Genomic DNA, 17,419 nt, shown 5'->3' with positions numbered 1-17,419 from the left:
AAAGAGAAAGCGGACACTCCACTCATTACACTGAGGTTTTTATTGTGTTGACAGAGCACAGCAGTCCTGCAGGTTGAACTCATTGTTCCATCAGTTTGAATAAGATGCAGGATCAGGTTTCTGCAGGACTTCCCACATTCACACCGTCCCTCCCTGCTATTCTAAATACAGAGAGGGCAAGAAAAACAACAGAAAAACACCCTCTCGGCTACAAGCAAAAGGTATCAAACAACCTGCCAACGTCCATATACATCACTCTATTTTTTTGAAGGTTTTTCAAACATTATTTCCTTATACTCATGTATTCATAACAATAATTTAAATATTCAGCAGTTTCATACATTGCAGGCTAAATTCTCTAGACAGTGGAAGTACAAGTCCAATAAGATGCACCACACATATACATAATAACACATTAAGATATGTCCAGAATCAACTATTTACCGTTAAATAAGAAGTAGAATATGCTTGCTTTGCATTGCCGTGATGCACAAAAGGGGGTCGGTGTTTGAAAAAGGTGTTTAAATGGCTAGAGTGACATCGTCTGGGAGGCGGATTTTTCTCGTAGCTGGCGAGTTGGGGGGGTCAAAATACGACACGTCACGCCGACAGTGGAGCTCGGTGGTAGAAAAAAAGGGGGGGGGGTGAAAACGTGGGATGGACTCACAGCGATGTGGGGGGGGGGGGGGGGCACACACGACGAGGAGCTAGATTTATGCATAGAGACTGTGGCTGTTTTCATGTTCTCACTCACCCCCGTGACCACTGAGAGAAGGAAGAAAAGAACAAAAGAGGAACAAAAAAAATGACAAATCATCAACCTGGAAAGTTTTCCTGTCAGAATATCAGAAATTTTTGACGCATATTCCTCGCTCTCTGCGAATAAAAAGCACGTATAAGGAGCTTTCTAACAGTCTCAAGGTGCCACCCAGGCGACAGATTCCTCTCAGGCTTGGAAATGTTTCCAAGAGTATTGTAATGTTTGCAGAAGGACATCCTATATATAGATGTATATATTATTATATTGCACAATGTATTTAGGTCCAGCCTCCATAAGGTAATGCTGAAACAACGTTTTATGTGAAAACGAGAGGAAGAAACGCGCCACGGGAGGCCTCCTTTACATGTCAGAAAATACTTTCTTGCATAGATTCTGTGGAAACACAGACAACAGCAGGTGGTTGTGACAGTTGTGTGTTAATCTACTGCACAGGAGAACAAAAAACAAAACAAAACAGAAGATCTCTCAGATGATTTCCCCTCCTGTCCTACTGCAACAGAGCAAGGTTGAGGAGGAGTAAATGCAAGGATAAAAAGTCTGTCCATTCCTCCCTTACTTCATTCAAACCCTCCCTCATAACAGCGATGGAGGAAGAGGTGTTTCATAGTTGTGGTGGAAAGTTAAGATCAGAAGAGAGGAGGTAAAAGGCGTTTTCTTCTAAGAGTTCAATGGTGGCAGGGGGCACTAAGAGCGAGAGGAGCCGCCATTGTTTGGCCGGCTGTTTAACCCTCATGTCGTCCCGCGGGTCGAAATTGACCCGGTTTAAAGTTTAATAATTTGGAGAAAAAAGAATTTCACTGTGAAACTTCTCATGTCCACATTTTTGAGAATTTTTTGAATATTTTTTGGTGGAGAAAAGAAATGTTAAAAATGTTTCTTTAAGAACATTCACATAAAAATCAACCAAAATCCAGCGAAATTCGCTGGATTTTGGTTGATTTTTATGTGAATGTTCTTATAGAAAATATTAGAGGTTTTACTGATATATGTGTAATCACTTTAGATATTTTTTGGATTTTTTGGAGGATTTTTACTAATTTTTTGAAAATATTTACAAGAATTTTCTTGCCAAATTTTTTATTTTTTTTTTAATAAAATTTGAGGAATTATTGGAATTTTCTTCCTGAAGGTTTGACAAATTTTCAGAAATTTTTTAATTTTTTGCTGAATTTTTAGATTTTTTTCAGACAAGGAAACAATCTTTTTTGGTGTCCGTAAATGAGGACAACAGGAGGGTTGAGATTAAAAGAGAAAAAAATAGAGAGACAATAAAAGAGGATCATATTTGACACGTGAGAAACATCCTGAAATCATAAAGGCGACAAGACACCGGGGAAATCACCATCTCCAGCTCAAAACTTCTGGCATTAACTTGTCAGATGAATGCGTAAATGCCCAGCGTTCTTTTCTCTTTGGGTGTTTAGTTGTGATTAAATGTAATTAAAAGTGTGTCCTCGTCTGTGATTTTCAAGGGACCACAATCACAGATCTAAACCTGAATACAGCAGGGAGAAATGAGACAGCTTAAAGAAATACTTCACCTCTGGTTTGCTACTTTCAGCCTGAAATGCTGCAAAGGAGGAACGATACGTATGAAGAAGTCATAGAAAGCAGAGCTGCAGGGAAGTTTTTACAATTTCAAAACATGCGTCAAGCTACTAGTACAATGTGAGACCAGTCTGCAAAAACAGAACTAAAGATTTACATCCATTTTCTGCAAAAATAACTGACACATTGGATGTTTTTTTGTGTATTTTTAGCACAATAAGGTGATATAAAATTTGAATTTCAGGTGAAGTATTTCTTCACAGAGAGAGAGAAGCATGAAAAAAACATGAGATAAAGCATTAATGAAGGAAAAATAAGTCAGAATACCCATTAGAAATACTCAGGCGTATCATCATGCTAATCTGTGTAACCCCTTACCTTAAAAGCAGGAAAAATATTCTGCATATTTGCTCCTATATACCATATATGTGTGTGTATGAAAGCAGGTGTGTGTGTTGCGCGTACACTAGTTGTTTCAGAGTCTCTACACAGTTTGTTTAAATTCTGAGGGTGTTTGAACGTAATTCATGCAAGTGTGTTTCAAGTATTCCGCATCTCCGCGTGACAACAGAGCGCTGAGGGGAACCAAAGGAAGGACATGGCTTGTTGCGAGGGCGAAGAGGCGGGAGGAGGGAAGTCGGTGCAGGTCGGATGAGGCAGAACACGACGGGAAGGTGGCGCTGTTGTCTGTGGCCCCTCATCCAGAGGGGGAGGACACAGTGGAGGAGGGAGGGAGGAGCTGAGAGGTCTAGTGGGTTGGAGAAGGCGGGGGTCTCCGACTGAACACACAGGAACAGATAGAAAAAGAGGAGAGGTCAGGCTAGTGTTTTAAAGTTGCTTTTTTGGTCTTCACTGACAGATTTTGGGGCCCCATGTGGACGATCATGCAAATACACAGAGATTCTTCATCTCCGCTCACACAAATGATCGTTTAGATCACGAGATAACACATGGAAGAATCCCAAAAACACCACCAGGGTCAATATATAACTGTGGGACTTTTTTTAACATAGTCGACAGGTATCACAGCTGACATTTTTGCTGTTTTCAGGCCTAAAATCAACATGGTCGCCTATAACCAAACACCACATGGCATTTTTACAGAAAGATTCTTGTAAATGTTACATATGCAATTGAGCAAAACTGAAAGTTATTTCTAAAGATATTGTAGTAAACCTGTTGACATGTGATAAATCCACACTTGACTCACACACTACTTTATATTAAATAACTCAGAAAGCCTTAGAGTCTTGCCAGTCTTTTCATTAGGAGGAAATGACATCATGTGGATTATTTTTCAAAAAACATTTGATATATTGCCAAAAAGAAATATCTGTCATGATTAACTCAACTAAATAAAAAGAACACAATCAAAACTATTTTTGAATAATCTGATTTTATTACTGCTTAGCCAATTAGAAGGTGGTAGTTATTAAATTCAAATGATTATTTAGTTGACATTTTAGTGATATCCACTCATTTTTAGATAGATAGATAGATAGATAGATAGATAGATAGATAGATAGATAGATAGATAGATAGATAGATAGATAGATAGATAGATAGATAGATTTACAACCCCTCCCTTTCTGCTCATGCAGGTGATCAGCTCCTGCAGGAGCTGGCAGAAAGGGAGGGTCGTTAGACTAATATGTGGCACCTGGTAGAGCTTTAGGTGGCTACAAAAGCTCACCTGGTCTCACTTATTCTCTCTCTCTCCTAGGCTCCACAGCTTGGTTTGGTTTTGGTTTGGTTGGTGATTCCTTTTGCACTCAACACTAACACTCACATCTTCACTCATTCATGCACTCCACTCATTACTGATGTAACCATTTGTCACACCTCATTCCTTTGTCTTTAATTACTTAAGATATATTAAAATATTGTGTGTGACTGTTTCAGCCCATTTTGTGTGTGTTGTCTTGGCTGATGCTGTGTTGGAATGAATGTGGTGCTAGTTTACTAATTGTTACAGTAACTGGGTTTGTGGCTGAAGGCCATGTAGTGTCCCTTTGGTTTTGTGGTGGTGGCAGGTCACTTTTGGTTGGGTCTTTGTGTGTTGCTGTTAGTGAATGGCAACTTTGCAGTTGGACTACTTGTTGCGACCCGTTTTGTGTGACTGTCGACCCCAGGTTGTGTTGGACACTTGTTACTGTTAGAGAACCAGTAACTTTGTTTTGTAATTCCCTCATGGTGATAGCCCTTTTAGTGGGAGTGGCACACACTAATTTTGGTCTTGGGCACCCCTGGACTCAATCGCCTTTTGTGTTTGCCTACGTGGTACCTGGATTGTGAGTAATGTATGTATTTTAACTGAATGGGATATTGTAAATTTGAACAATGTTGGAAAATTGTTCTTATGGAGGGGGGGTGTTACGACCGCTCTCTTTCTGCTCACGCAGATGATCAGCTGCTGCAGGAGCTGGTAGAGAAGGAGGGTCGTTATACTAATATGTGGCACCTGGGAGAGCTTTAGGTGGCTACAAAAGCTCACCTGGTGTCATTCTCTCTCCGAGGCTCCACAGTTTGGTTAGTGATTCCTTTTGCAGTCAACATGAACACACATCTTCACTCACTGAAATACTCCACTCATTACTGATGTAAGCATTTGTCACACCTCATTCCTAGGTAGGTAGGAAACCTGTTGACATGTGATAAATCCACACTTGACTCTGAGAAAGCCTTAGAGTCTCACCATTCTTTTCTTCTGGAGAAAATGACATGTGTATTAGTTTTCAAAAAAGACTGATATATTGCCAAAAAAGAAATGTCTGTCATGATTAAGTCATCTAAATAAAGAGAACATAATCAAGACTATTTTTGAATAATCTAATTGTATTATTGCTTAGCCAATTAGAAAGTGGTTATTAAATTCAAATGATTATTTAGTTGACATTTTAGTGATATCCAGTCATTTTTTTTATTAATCAATGATTGTTTCCATAATAAATAATTCTAGAATTTGTAAAGATATGAGCATAATGAACATAAAACACTATTTTTTTAAATGTTTAAGCAAAATGTATGCAAGATACATCCCATGGACTTTAAAAGTCCCTCAAGTATAGATTGACCCACCAGCATCACAATATGTGGCTCATTTGATACGGCCACACAGTTGATACAATATGCACTGGTTGGTTGGTATTTCCGGGGGTTAAAGTAGCACTTACGAAGCTCTCTGTTTTTGCTGTTTTTGCCATCAACAACTATGTAGTTTGGCTATGTGAGAGCAACAACCTTACATTGCAGATTAACAGTAAAGGAACATTTATTTAAAGTACCCTCCAAAAAAGTAGGTCATTGTACAGTGAAAATTTAGCGGCATGTTACAAAGTTTTCAAGGGGATAGTTTCATAAATGGAAAACATCTTACTTCTTGTCTTACACATAAATGAGAATCCTCTCGCATCTACCTTGTCATATATGACTAATTACATAGATTTAATTTGAAATTCAACTATGAAATGCTTTCCAGAAACACTTTCGTTAATCCACATCAGTGTGTACATTTTAAAACTACTTCCTACTGAGGAAATACCCCAGACCTCACTGGACAAAGCTCCGCCTCCTCACAAATTCCAACTTAAGCGCTGCATACAACACAAAACAAAACCAACAATCTTGGACATTTGAGTTGAATCCTATTTGACGTGCTGCTGCTGCACACTGACAAAATTCCACTTTTCTGTTCTGATACCTTGCAAAACACAAATTCAACTCCTAAAGAGACCAAAACCAGCTCAGACATTGATGCAAACACACTGAATTGAACTTTGTTTGCTCATGCAGCGCTCAGAGAACAGAAAAGTGAGAAAAACTGGAATGTCATGCGGTGAAAGCATGTCAGGTTGATGATGATGATGGGGGACAGTACTGAACGTACCAGAAATGTTAGTCCTCATTGGTCAGTGATAGTGATTCTGTAGGAGGAACCATAGTTATGTGTGGGACAGAGTGGGTGTGGGAGGGAGGAAGAGGAGGAGAGAGAGGGAGTGCAAACAGTTACAGTGCAGGAAATGGCCAACGTCGTGTGTGCTCAGCTCTCACCGAGGACCAATCAAACCATCGTAAAATGATTTAGATCTAAAAAAAAATCAAGGCTTCTAAAACCTTTTCACTGAGATCCTCCACTAAGATTTCTTTTGGTTGCATTTTCCAGTGAGAGCTTTGCTCAGCGGTGTTCGAGAAACACTACAGTAAAATAAGCAAGCTGCTATTCTGACAATGCTTAAAATAAGTTAGTTAGCTCACAAACACAAGCAAGCACAAGGCAGACTGTACAGGAGCAAAGCCACAGACAGTTAATGGAGACCAGAAAGGAAAACCCTCACTTAATAAATTCCCTTTTAACCCTCAACAGTCACTGACTTGCTTTGAAGCAAAAATATCTCAACTATTCAGAGGAGGTCTGTGGTGAGGTGGATGTAAGTAATGAACAGTGCTGCTGGTGAAGCTTTACAGCGTGTTGAAAGTTCAAAAGTGGCAGAAAGATAAGAACAGGTGCAGGTAAAGGGAGGCAGTGAGATGTTCACTCAAACCAAAAGAGAAGAGGACAAAGAATCCACTGATTGTGAGTTAGTTACATCACTTGCTATCCGTGTATTTGGGGATCAATCTATTGAGCTATTTTCTATCACAACCAGTGCTCTACACTTTCATTTACCTCCTTCATCCCATCATCCAGGTGTCTTCACATCCCCCTTAGTAACAGAGAGCATCCACACTTCAGCTTGGGTCACACTAAAGTAGTTTAAGCTAAGGTTTGGATGTCAGTGTCTTTGTTAGATCTGCTGCTGGAGTTGAAAAAAGGTTGAAAGATCTTTTGCTTTCACTCACCTGGGCACACTTGGGGGTGCACGGTTAGGCCTGGAGGGCACGGTGGGTGGAGGTCCACTGTAAGGATCCGGAGAAGCTCCGGGGCGAGAAGGGACTGGAGGTCCTCCAGCGGGAGGAGGCCCAGGTGGAGGTCCACGAGAGCCTGGACGGGCAGGAGGTCCTGGTGGGGCCCGGCGGTTTGGAGTTGGACTGGTGGCTGGAGACCTGGAGGAGAGGATGAGAAAAAACATCAATGCTTGATTGATACATCTCTTGGATGCTCCTGAACACATCAGTGATGTAAGCTGGGGTTCTTGGGTGTTTCAACATCAGACACCCTCGCCCAGCCATGGTTAATCAGAACCGGCTTGTGTTCAGGTGGCATTTGCTACCCCCCATGGATCTCCTCTCCTAATAAAGAGCCAACTCAAGGCTTTCTCTGCTTCCTCCGTGATGTTCCTGATGGCTCTTCTTTCTCCACTCTGTTGATACCCAGTGCACTCAAGGTTTTGCAGAGTGATTGCCCCATAAACCCTCTGCAGCCAAACTCGATGGGCATACACTTAGCCTTCCAGCCCTGCTTCAATCAGTGACCAGCTCTTCATATTTGGTCCTCTTTCTCTTGTAGGCCTCATCCAGACCGTCCTCCTACGGCATTGTCGGCTCCATCAGGACAATGTTCTTTGTCTCCTCTGAAACCAGGATAATGCTTGGCCTTAGGGTAGTCGCAACAATGTGCTGGGGGAACTTTAGCTGTTTCTCGAGTCGACAGACAGCTGTCAGTCCTGTGCAGTTGCCAGGAGTTCTGGTGGGTTCCTGGCTCCTGTGGTTCTATGCAGCTGTTCTCTAGCCTTCACAAAGGCGATCGCCTCGGTGGTGGAACAGGATCATCTACTACTGATTCCCACGCTGATGGTTTCCACTATGGGTTTCAGAACCTGATTATGGTGCCAGGTGTACCGACCCTACCCAAGAGCTACTGAGCAGCTGCTCAGGATGTCAGGACCTCAGTGCTGAATCTTAACTCATCTGCTTGTCATTTTTGACGTTGCTTACCTTCCTCCGGAGCCGCCCCTCTGCACCTGCAGCCAGGAGTCGTCCACAGGTGGCGGCATGGCAGTGGTGATGGTGGATGTGCTGATGTCGCCGATGATGCTGAGAGCTTCCTTTAGAGCGAAGTACATCCGCAGCATCTCATCGCGGTGCTGGGCCTGTTCCTGAGACTCCTCCATCAGAGAGTTCTGGTCACCACATGAGTACAGCTGGGCCAGCAGTTCAGCATTGATGAACTCTTTCGTCTAAAGAAAGAGAAAAATGTGTTGGAAATGTTCAAAAACACAGCTTTTAGATCTGACTCACGGGGGAGACTTCTGTCTTTTTGTCTCTGCATGTCACAGTTAACAATAGCGTTGCTGCCTCCCACACTGATGACTCACATTGTTGATCATGAGGTGCATGATGGTCTTCGGCATCAAGTCACGAACAGTCTTGTTGACGATGGACATGTAGGAGTCGACCAGGTTGCGGATGGTCTCCACCTGCCGCTCCAGCTGAGGATCCATGCTGTGCATGAAATTGTCGGAGCCGTTTTCATCACCGCCATCACTCTGTGGAGACAAATTTAGACCTTGACTGTGGTGAAAAACACCATCGCAAGACACTGCAAACTAGACAGAACGAGGATAATTGCACAGCAGAAAACAGTCTTTGTGTCTGGATGTTCTGTGTGCACAATGACTGCTGAGAATAGCCGGTGCATGTGGAGACAAGCACACATCCAGAAGTATTTTAAGCTTGTTATTGCACCTGCATGGTTAGAATAAGACCAGGAGGGATTCACACATGTAAAGATGATTGCTATGATTGTGATAAATATAGTAATATTTCATTAAAACTTACTATCAGTGGAAGTAGTACTTTGGAATAATTGTGACGGATATAACTGTAACTAGGCAGAACAGACTCTTTAACTAGACCAAAACTACTTTCTGCTGGTAACACTAAATAACTAATTAATCAAATGGCAATTCCATGTAGGTGAAATCCTCTTAAATACATTTTTAAGGTCAAATATTATATACAAAAAACGCAAAGATGATGCAGACCAGAAGAACATACCTTTCCTTCCTTGTCCTATAAGGTCAAACAGCAGTGGAAGATAAAAGACATTGAAAAGGACAGATAGCACATGACAACATTGAAATGGACTCCAAATAAACATCAGAATAATTAACTTTACATATTCATGTGATCTGGAAAAAAAATGTAAAAGCAGGTCTTGAGAGTAATATTTTCCTCCTATCATACACATATATTCACATTGTGTGTAAAAAGAAAAACACTGGAATTATTTCACAGCCTTGGATTATGCTTTGTGCAGGTGTTTTTGAATAAATCTTACCGTGACCCTTTCAGGATAAACTCCAGCTCTGAGGAAAGAGGCCTTCCACGCATCGACGTCTTCCTGGCTCTCACATGCCAGCTCCAGCTGACGGTAGTCCTTGTACACGTTTCTGTGGACGCACAACGAGATCACAGCTCGCTAAATGTGAGCAGCGATACAGTTCCCCACTAGTGGTACCATAATTGTACTTTCTTTAGGTAAAATTTTGAGGAACTGGTACTTTACTTGAATATTATATTTAGATTTATGACTCCACTATCTGAATGAAGCATTTTTTTTACTACACTACATTTATTTCACAGTGACGACTACTTTTTTTGCTTGACATTTCATAATGAAAAGAATTCTATTTATTTTCCCAAAGCAATTGCTTCTATGTTATTGCTTTCAAAAAGGTCTAATATTAATATTATATGACACTGACAACAATATTCTGCATAATTAATACCTTTACTTTTATAAATTGTAGTAAAATGCGTTGTTAATCCTTCTGTATTTTTGCATTGGTATAAAATTGAATATATCTGACTCATTCTTTAACCTTCCAAACCCCAAAACCTGCCTGTGGGATTGAAAGACACTTTTTTTAAAACTAAAAATCCATCCATTTCCAAGCTGAAAAGCTGGATTTTTCATCGAAAATATTTTTTCTTATTTTTGTATAATCTTCCTACATATATATTTCAACCAGCTGAACCTCAAAATGTGACAACAGGATTAAAATGCATTTTATTTATTTAAAAAAATAAGAAACCAACAGAATTTTATTAAAATGCCACTATTTATCAGAGTCAGAAACTACAAGAACCATTTCTCAACTGTTTTTGTCACATCTCTTTTGTTGGAAAATGACCCACATCTAACCTTTGAATCATGACATTTAATCAAATTCACTTTATTCTACACGTCTCATTTTACAATTTAGATCATAAACAAAAAACTGACATTAAGTAGATTCTGCAAAAATAAGAAGAAAGTGTGCCATTCGCTTAGCTAGACTGAACTGCAGGCTGTGTTTACACGGAGCATATAGAGTCAACATTTTGTCCAGTATTTGAACAAAAAAATGAGTTAAGAAAGGATTTAATTTGACCATTCTTATGTGAACAGGTTTCTGATGTAAAATAAAACCTCTGTTCGGTGTTGAAGAGGGCGAAAATATGCTTGCTGGACATGAAGCCTTTCTCCACGTCTCGCAGCTTCAGGTTGTCCACCTGCAGCATGTACTTCTTCTCCTTCTCCTGTAGGGGGAGAAAGAGAGACACGCCGGTCAGGGGAAAGAGAGGCATATGAAGGTGAGGAGTCTAAGAGTAAAACTGGTTATAAGAGTTGCACCGACACTGTAGGTGAGACCACAGCAGCTCGACACAAGTGTAGATGCTGTATCATAATCACAGAGGTTGAAAAACCCTAAAGCTAAACGTACAATATGCTCCATGAGTGGGTAAGATTTCGTAGGAGAGGCAATCACAGACAGAAAATGACAGAAACTGGACCAAAAGAAACAAAAAGGGGGAAACTCAGGGGAAATCAGGAGCTCTCGCAAGAAAAAAGTAAAGGAGATGGATGGGAAAGTCGTACACAGTCTGTGAGTCTGTGGTTTTGATTACAGTTGTGCCGAGTTAAAAAAAAAAAACGAGGGGGGAGGCAAGAAACAAATGAGAAACACACACATACAGAGAGAGAGAGAGAGAGAGAGAGAGAGAAAGCTGTGTCCCAGCATAGAAATCTCTTGTACTTGTAAATCTGCACACAACGCACGATACACAGACATCCAACTATCTATGAATCAGGGAACCTCAGAGTTAGTCAGCTCAGCCTGATGCATGCCAGGACAGGGCTCCATTATCTCGCGTTAGTGTCTGTTACAGAAGAACAGCTTTAATGTTGTAATGTGGACAAGAATTAGCAGAAATGAGATTCTAAAAATAGCCCGGGGTGAGCGGGTTTGTCCAAACACACACACACAAATACACACACACACATGCACTCTGCTTGGGTTGCAAACAGCACCTTTGAGCGTAGTCTCTAACTAACCTTAAAACCATCTGGATGGCTAACCGCGGGCCTGCCCTGCCCAACCCACTGCGAGTGAGTGTGTGTGTGTGTGTGTGTGTGTGTGTCACAGAGAGGATTGTATGTGTGACCAAACTCCTTCATCAAAGGATTTATGGCCTGTGCAGCCAAATGGTCATATCCCCTAAATGCATGTAAAAACCCTCGCAGACACACACACACATAAACACAGACACACATTCGCTGCTACACTTTGAGGTCCACAATATAAAAAAAACTAAACAAGCAGTGGCCCCAGACTGCTTACATCATCATTTATAGCGCTGGTGAGTCCCCGTCCTCCATCTTTTTGTCTTTTTCTTTTATTCGCTCAGTATTTCTCCATCTTCCTCCTTTTCTCCTGTCTTTTTTTCCCCTTCTTTTCCCTTGTTCCCCTTGCTCTCTGGCTTTCCCTCTCCCTGGGAGTGAGCAACCTTGGACTGATTCATACATTTTCCTCTCCTCTGGCCAGTAAATCCAGTCAGGAGAGTTGGAAAGGGAAGAGTAAGGCGGGGGGGGGGGGGGGGGGGGGGGGGGCGACTAGTGAGCGTGTACATGATGCGGGGAAAGTAAAACGAGATAAATCTGAGGCGAAAAGGTGAACTATATGACAACAGTGATAACACATAACCCACAAAGACCGACTACAATGATTAGTTTTGCATCTCCAAGCAGCAGGAAAAGTCAGGAAATAATAAACACTGGGTATCCATTGAGATGAATTTGCATTGTTGCGACATCAAATCAGATTATTATTTTCTCTCTGTCTAGGTCCAGCAGCCCATTTTTCATGTGTGTTTTTACATGTGTGGTGTTTGGGGAAGCAGGGGATTGAGTGCTTTCCCATATGCTCCTATAAAATCCAGTCAGCATGAGTGGGCAGCGGTACAGATTTCAGACATTAAGCACACTCACAGGGACACAAGAGAAAACAGACCTACACGCAGGCAGAGGCACTCACCATATGCATAAGGTATATAAGACATACGTGAAGCATGCACACTATATTTGACCTTTGTCTGCTGCACTTTACTCTGTGGGAGAGCATAAAAGAAACTACTGGGCTGTTGGGAGACGTCTTTTGAGAATAATCGGACTGGAAACAGCTGAAGTGTAATAAAAATGTATGTGCCCGTGGTCATTTGTGAATATACCTGTTTTTTGATGCACTTGTCCCTGTGTATGACTAATCAGCAAATATTCTGAAATGCAGAACAAGTTTTACGGAACATTTAAGCAAAACTGTGAGCGAAATGGGGGGTTTATAGGATTTGAAAGCCACACTAAAGAGAACAGAAATTATAATAAAAACTATTGTATCAAGCAGGATCAAGTTTTGCTCAAAGCCACAGAGACAAACCACTAATCCTGTACTGGATTAAAATCTATCCTAGTTATACTACAAAATCAGAAAAATTACCAGTGGTATTGAGATTAGATTTAAAACTTCTATAGGACATTTACAAGCCTGTTTTTTATGTCTAATATTTCTATTTTTTTCTTTTCCAAAATGTGTGGAATACAGCTGCAAGCTGTAAATAGTCACTGTAGTCTTAAAAAAAAACATGAGTAGCGGAGAAAAGATGAATGTAACAATAAATTATTAAAGGGGAAGGAGACACGGCATAAAACATTTTGCTTTACAACACCATCACAATATTCTCGTGTGTTTGCATTCATAGATTTACTGGTTATGTAACTGAAAATAAAACGACATCCAGCATATTTACTGTGAGATTATAATTATAATTATTATTATTATTATTATTATTTTACATATAAGGAACTGTTGCAGTGCCTGCTGTCAGAAACCTTAGCTATCACTGGTTAAAGTAAAGACTGTATGTAAAAGATTGACTTAACCCGTAAATACAGTGATTTAAACTTGCATTCTTTCCAATGTCCAGCAGGAGGCGACTCCTGTGGCTGTAAAAAGAAGTCTGATTGTATAGAAGTCTATGGGGGGAAAACTACTTTTTAATTGATTTATTACCTCAGTCAACATTTTCCTAATGAATTTATGGTCTCAATCTCTTGTTTCACATCTACTTTAATACAGTAATATGCTTATTTTGTAAATTAATTTACCATTCAGAGTAAAACAGGCAATAGATGCTTGACTTCTTATTCCGATCTGCCACAGGCTAATCTCTCTCTCTCTCTCTCTCTCTTTACAATCTATGGGTAAACTTTGATGTGTCCAGTTTATGTCAACATTCTGGAAAATTGACTTTGATGTCTTGGCATACAAATTCTAGTTGATGACAGTCTAAGGACCCCAAAAATGACCACTGGTCATGGAAACAAATTCAGCACGTATACTTTTCTTAATGCGCAAAGACAGAAAATCCTACATTAGTCACATTTTTTGAAACTTTAAGGCCCTAAAGATATAATCTTAAGTCTTGTTTTTTTATTTTGCTAAAGCTGATATATTGACAAGCATAGTGAACTAAAAGAGACATACACAGATAAAATACATCCCTTCCCTGTGGGTCTCTTTCACTGTTTTCAGCCTCCTCATTAAGGCATCCAGGCTGTTCTGGAGTCGCCTTTTTCCACTGTTTCTGGAAGGTGGTGTGGTTGGAAATGTTTCTGACGATGTCATGTCCGTGGCGCCTCACGTCTCCTGCAGCATCAACACATATTTTGCTAAGTGTCATTAGGAAGCATTTGGTAAACTTTTCACCACCTGCAAGTATCCGTTTGGCTCCAAAGATGTCACATAACTGGCCGACGTGCTCACCTGCACTAGCTCTAGTCTAGCTGCAGCACTGTGGTGACTCAACCCAGCATTCAGCACAATGTTCATGGTTCAATCTAAGCTGCAATTTTACATCACAGTGTCCAATGAAACATCTTCTTGGTTAAGGTGTTGGACTGAGACAATTTCAGTATGAGAGCATTGTCTGTTTCCCCCACCATGTCATCCATGGTCATCTGGAGGTGAGCACACTTTTTTTATCTCCTCAGTGACACATAGGTAGATCTTACACAGCTTTTGCTTCTGTGCCTCGGGATGGTTCCTTGCCAGATCTTGGACAGATGTCAAACCATCAGAGTTGAGAAGATTCAGGATATGATCTGGTCTTGTATTGTGACTGGACATTTGCAGCGGTCCTTTCTTTTCTTTGTCAGAAATTTGAGAAGATAGTCTCACTTGGGAGGGTTGAGAAAGTTCAGATGTGGTGGGAGAAGGAAGAGAGGTGGAGTCAAAATATGGCAGAAAGATGGTTTAACTTTAAACCTCCACTGTGCTGAGAGAGTCCTTAGAGCTGGTCAGCATGGACCTCCAGTCTTAGGCAATCATCTCAGATACTTTAAAGGGTTCCTGTCTCACAGGAGCTCAGATAGCCTCCTCTGTCATCAAGATGCATACGTTTTTCTCAGCAGATTCTTCAAGAATTTTCTGATTCATCTTGTGTATATTCTTCTGTTGTAATCAGATCAACCACTATTTGAGTTTCTTCCATGACAGACCAGAAGATGTCCTCATCAAAACACTCTCAGGTCTGCAGGTCACCCTTGGACTTTGGCCATCTATGACTGCCCCATTCTCTGACAATCAGATCAGTCACTTTCCAATCTTCCTGTTTGAGGTGCAAAAACACAGCCCAGTTTTTCATGATAGACCAGAAGCTGTTCTCATCAAGTCATTTAGTCTATCTTGGATACAGGAGTTTTCTGATTACCCCAGTGTCTTCATATTCCGGTATCTATCAGGTGGGTTTCCAGCTTTAGCAAACATGGTTTTATCCCTAATGATAGATTGGAAATTGTACTCATTAAAGACGTCTTAAGCTTTCTGGGTTGTATTCACTTTCCTGATTGCTTATTTAGAGGCAGTGCAGGTGCTGCAACGCTAGCAAGGAGGTTAAGTTTAAAGTCCCACTAAATGCATCTGTTTTGATGAGACTATTGAAACTGGAGGGTTTATTCATTCTATTATTCAGTTGATTAATTGTCACACAACTTTTTTTATTTGAATTTTTCAATCGCATTAGCATCACAAGCTAAAATTTTACTCTCCTCCACTATATTTAGGCAGATTTCTAAAAACAAGATTCAATACCACCAGAACTAGCAGTGAAAATGTGTTTTTTAACCACAGATGTTGTGTTTTTGCGTATTTCCACGTGAATCACAGGTGCGAATCCTCATCTTTGTCAGAACCTTTATTTATCCAACATTTTCTGCCCCTAACACACACGTGCACCAGTTAATTCTCTGCACTCGGCGGTTGGTGTTTGCAGCCGTGTGTGAACAAAGTACTTTTCATGGTTTTGTTTTGCTAGTGAGTAATAGCAGGCTCATTATGAAAAGCCAGAGGAAGTTCACTTCAGGAATCATAAAGGCACTTCACCACTCGGCACACCGTCCAAAAAAACATCGCAGGGACTCAAACACAATTTCAAAACGCTGATGAAATATGGCCTCGCACGAACACACACACACACATATGGAAGTGTTAAACACACACACACTGCGAGCTTACACAAACCATATCCAATTAGCACTCTGAAACAATTCTGAGTAGGCTGCCTTGGCTAAACCGAGAGGACACTCGTTTACAGCATCCATGTTGTTTTAAAAGCCTGCATGTCTTAGGGTGTGTGTGTGTGTGTGTGTGTGTGTGTGTGTGTGTGTGTGTGTGTGTGTGTGTGTGTGTGTGTGTGTGTGTGTGTGTGTGTGTGTGTGTGTGTGTGTGTGTGTGTGTGTGTGGTAGTGTGTATGTTGATGGGAGTCTGATAGAAAAGTCCTGGTGACTTGGGCCATGCATCAAAGGGCTGCGGAGAAGCAGCACGGCATCTGGGAGCAATAACGCTGCTTCTAACCCTTCATTACCACAAAGACTGGGCCCTGGGTGGCAGCCAACGGCAATTTTTACAACCCTCCTCCTCACCTCCCTCCGTTTTTCTTTCCCTCCATTCTTCTACCATTCCCCTATTGAAAAAATTAAACACAGAGCGGAGTTCTGTGATTCTTACACGATGGGGGCGGGGGAAAGTTGTACGGGATGAGACATCAGCGGGTTTGATGCACTTGTTTAGCGCATTTAATTCAATTTATGGAGAATTTTTGTGATCAACTTTTGCAAGAAGAAAACTTTACGAGCATCGCATATAACCATAAAAGCCACTAACGCATGCAAAGCCCATGTTTGGTGTTTGAAAAGCAGCAGAAGGAGTGTTTGAGAAAACTTAATTTGACTTAATGCTGTTTGGACTTTATTTAAAGCGAGGCCCTCATGTTGCCAAATTTTAAATCAGGAACAGAAAACGGTTTAGCTGAGAGAATTGCAATCGGGAACAGTGAGATTGGAGCTATTCTGGGACAATGTGTAAAAAACGCGCAGCTGTTCATGACTCACTGAGCTGCAAGGTTGTGCAATAACGCGCATAACAAATCACCTCGGGCAGGGTGCCAGCGTCCGCACTCTCTAATACTTCATCTATCGTGCAAAGTGCTACTTGATAAGAGTCAAGATAAGGAGGCTTTTTTTTCTAGCTGGCCCGTCAGCTGCAGACAAATGTTTCAGGAAAACAAATCCAATCTGAAGTGTCCAGTTTCTTGGGGATAGAAACATGAATTCTCACATTTCCTTGTTATGACAAAGTTTTGGCTGCTCGGTTTGTCTTTTTTTTCTTTTTCTTTTCTCTTTCTGCTTTGCTCAGCTCTTCCTGTGGGAACGAGATTAAGAAGAAACGTGCAGAAATGAAACTTCCACAGCCTGGAAATTCACTGATACCTTCCAGTTTAGCGGCTAATTGCTGAGCAGTTAATTACCTGCTCGGCATTTACGTCTGCAGAGG

At 41.0% G+C, this 17,419-nt stretch overlaps 1 protein-coding gene across 7 annotated transcripts in view; it reads right to left on the bottom strand.

Annotated features, from left to right (window-relative positions):
- Positions 1 to 22: 22 nt before the first annotated feature.
- The window catches only part of dnm1a (dynamin 1a), a 63,286-nt gene continuing 45,889 nt past the window's right edge, over positions 23 to 17,419 (bottom strand). For 3 of the 7 annotated variants that reach the window (XM_022197965.2, XM_022197971.2, XM_022197970.2), the window contains 7 exons: positions 10,683 to 10,792; positions 9,549 to 9,660; positions 9,266 to 9,280; positions 8,584 to 8,754; positions 8,204 to 8,445; positions 7,169 to 7,372; positions 23 to 3,108 (listed from right to left, as the gene is read on the bottom strand). In XM_022197965.2, coding sequence (XP_022053657.1) covers positions 3,078 to 3,108; positions 7,169 to 7,372; positions 8,204 to 8,445; positions 8,584 to 8,754; positions 9,266 to 9,280; positions 9,549 to 9,660; positions 10,683 to 10,792 — 885 coding nt within the window. In that variant the 3' untranslated portion in view covers positions 23 to 3,077. Of the gene's footprint in view, positions 3,109 to 6,215; positions 6,253 to 7,168; positions 7,373 to 8,203; positions 8,446 to 8,583; positions 8,755 to 9,265; positions 9,281 to 9,548; positions 9,661 to 10,682; positions 10,793 to 17,419 lie in introns of all 7 variants that reach the window. The other 4 variants (XM_022197972.2, XM_022197973.2, XM_051938931.1 and 1 more) reach the window with 2 other exon arrangements.

The sequence above is a fragment of the Acanthochromis polyacanthus genome, chromosome 18 (assembly GCF_021347895.1).
Source record: "Acanthochromis polyacanthus isolate Apoly-LR-REF ecotype Palm Island chromosome 18, KAUST_Apoly_ChrSc, whole genome shotgun sequence".
NCBI lineage: Eukaryota > Metazoa > Chordata > Actinopteri > Pomacentridae > Acanthochromis > Acanthochromis polyacanthus.
The sequence above is the reverse complement of the archived record's forward strand: the minus strand, read 5'-3'. Positions and strand labels throughout refer to the sequence as shown.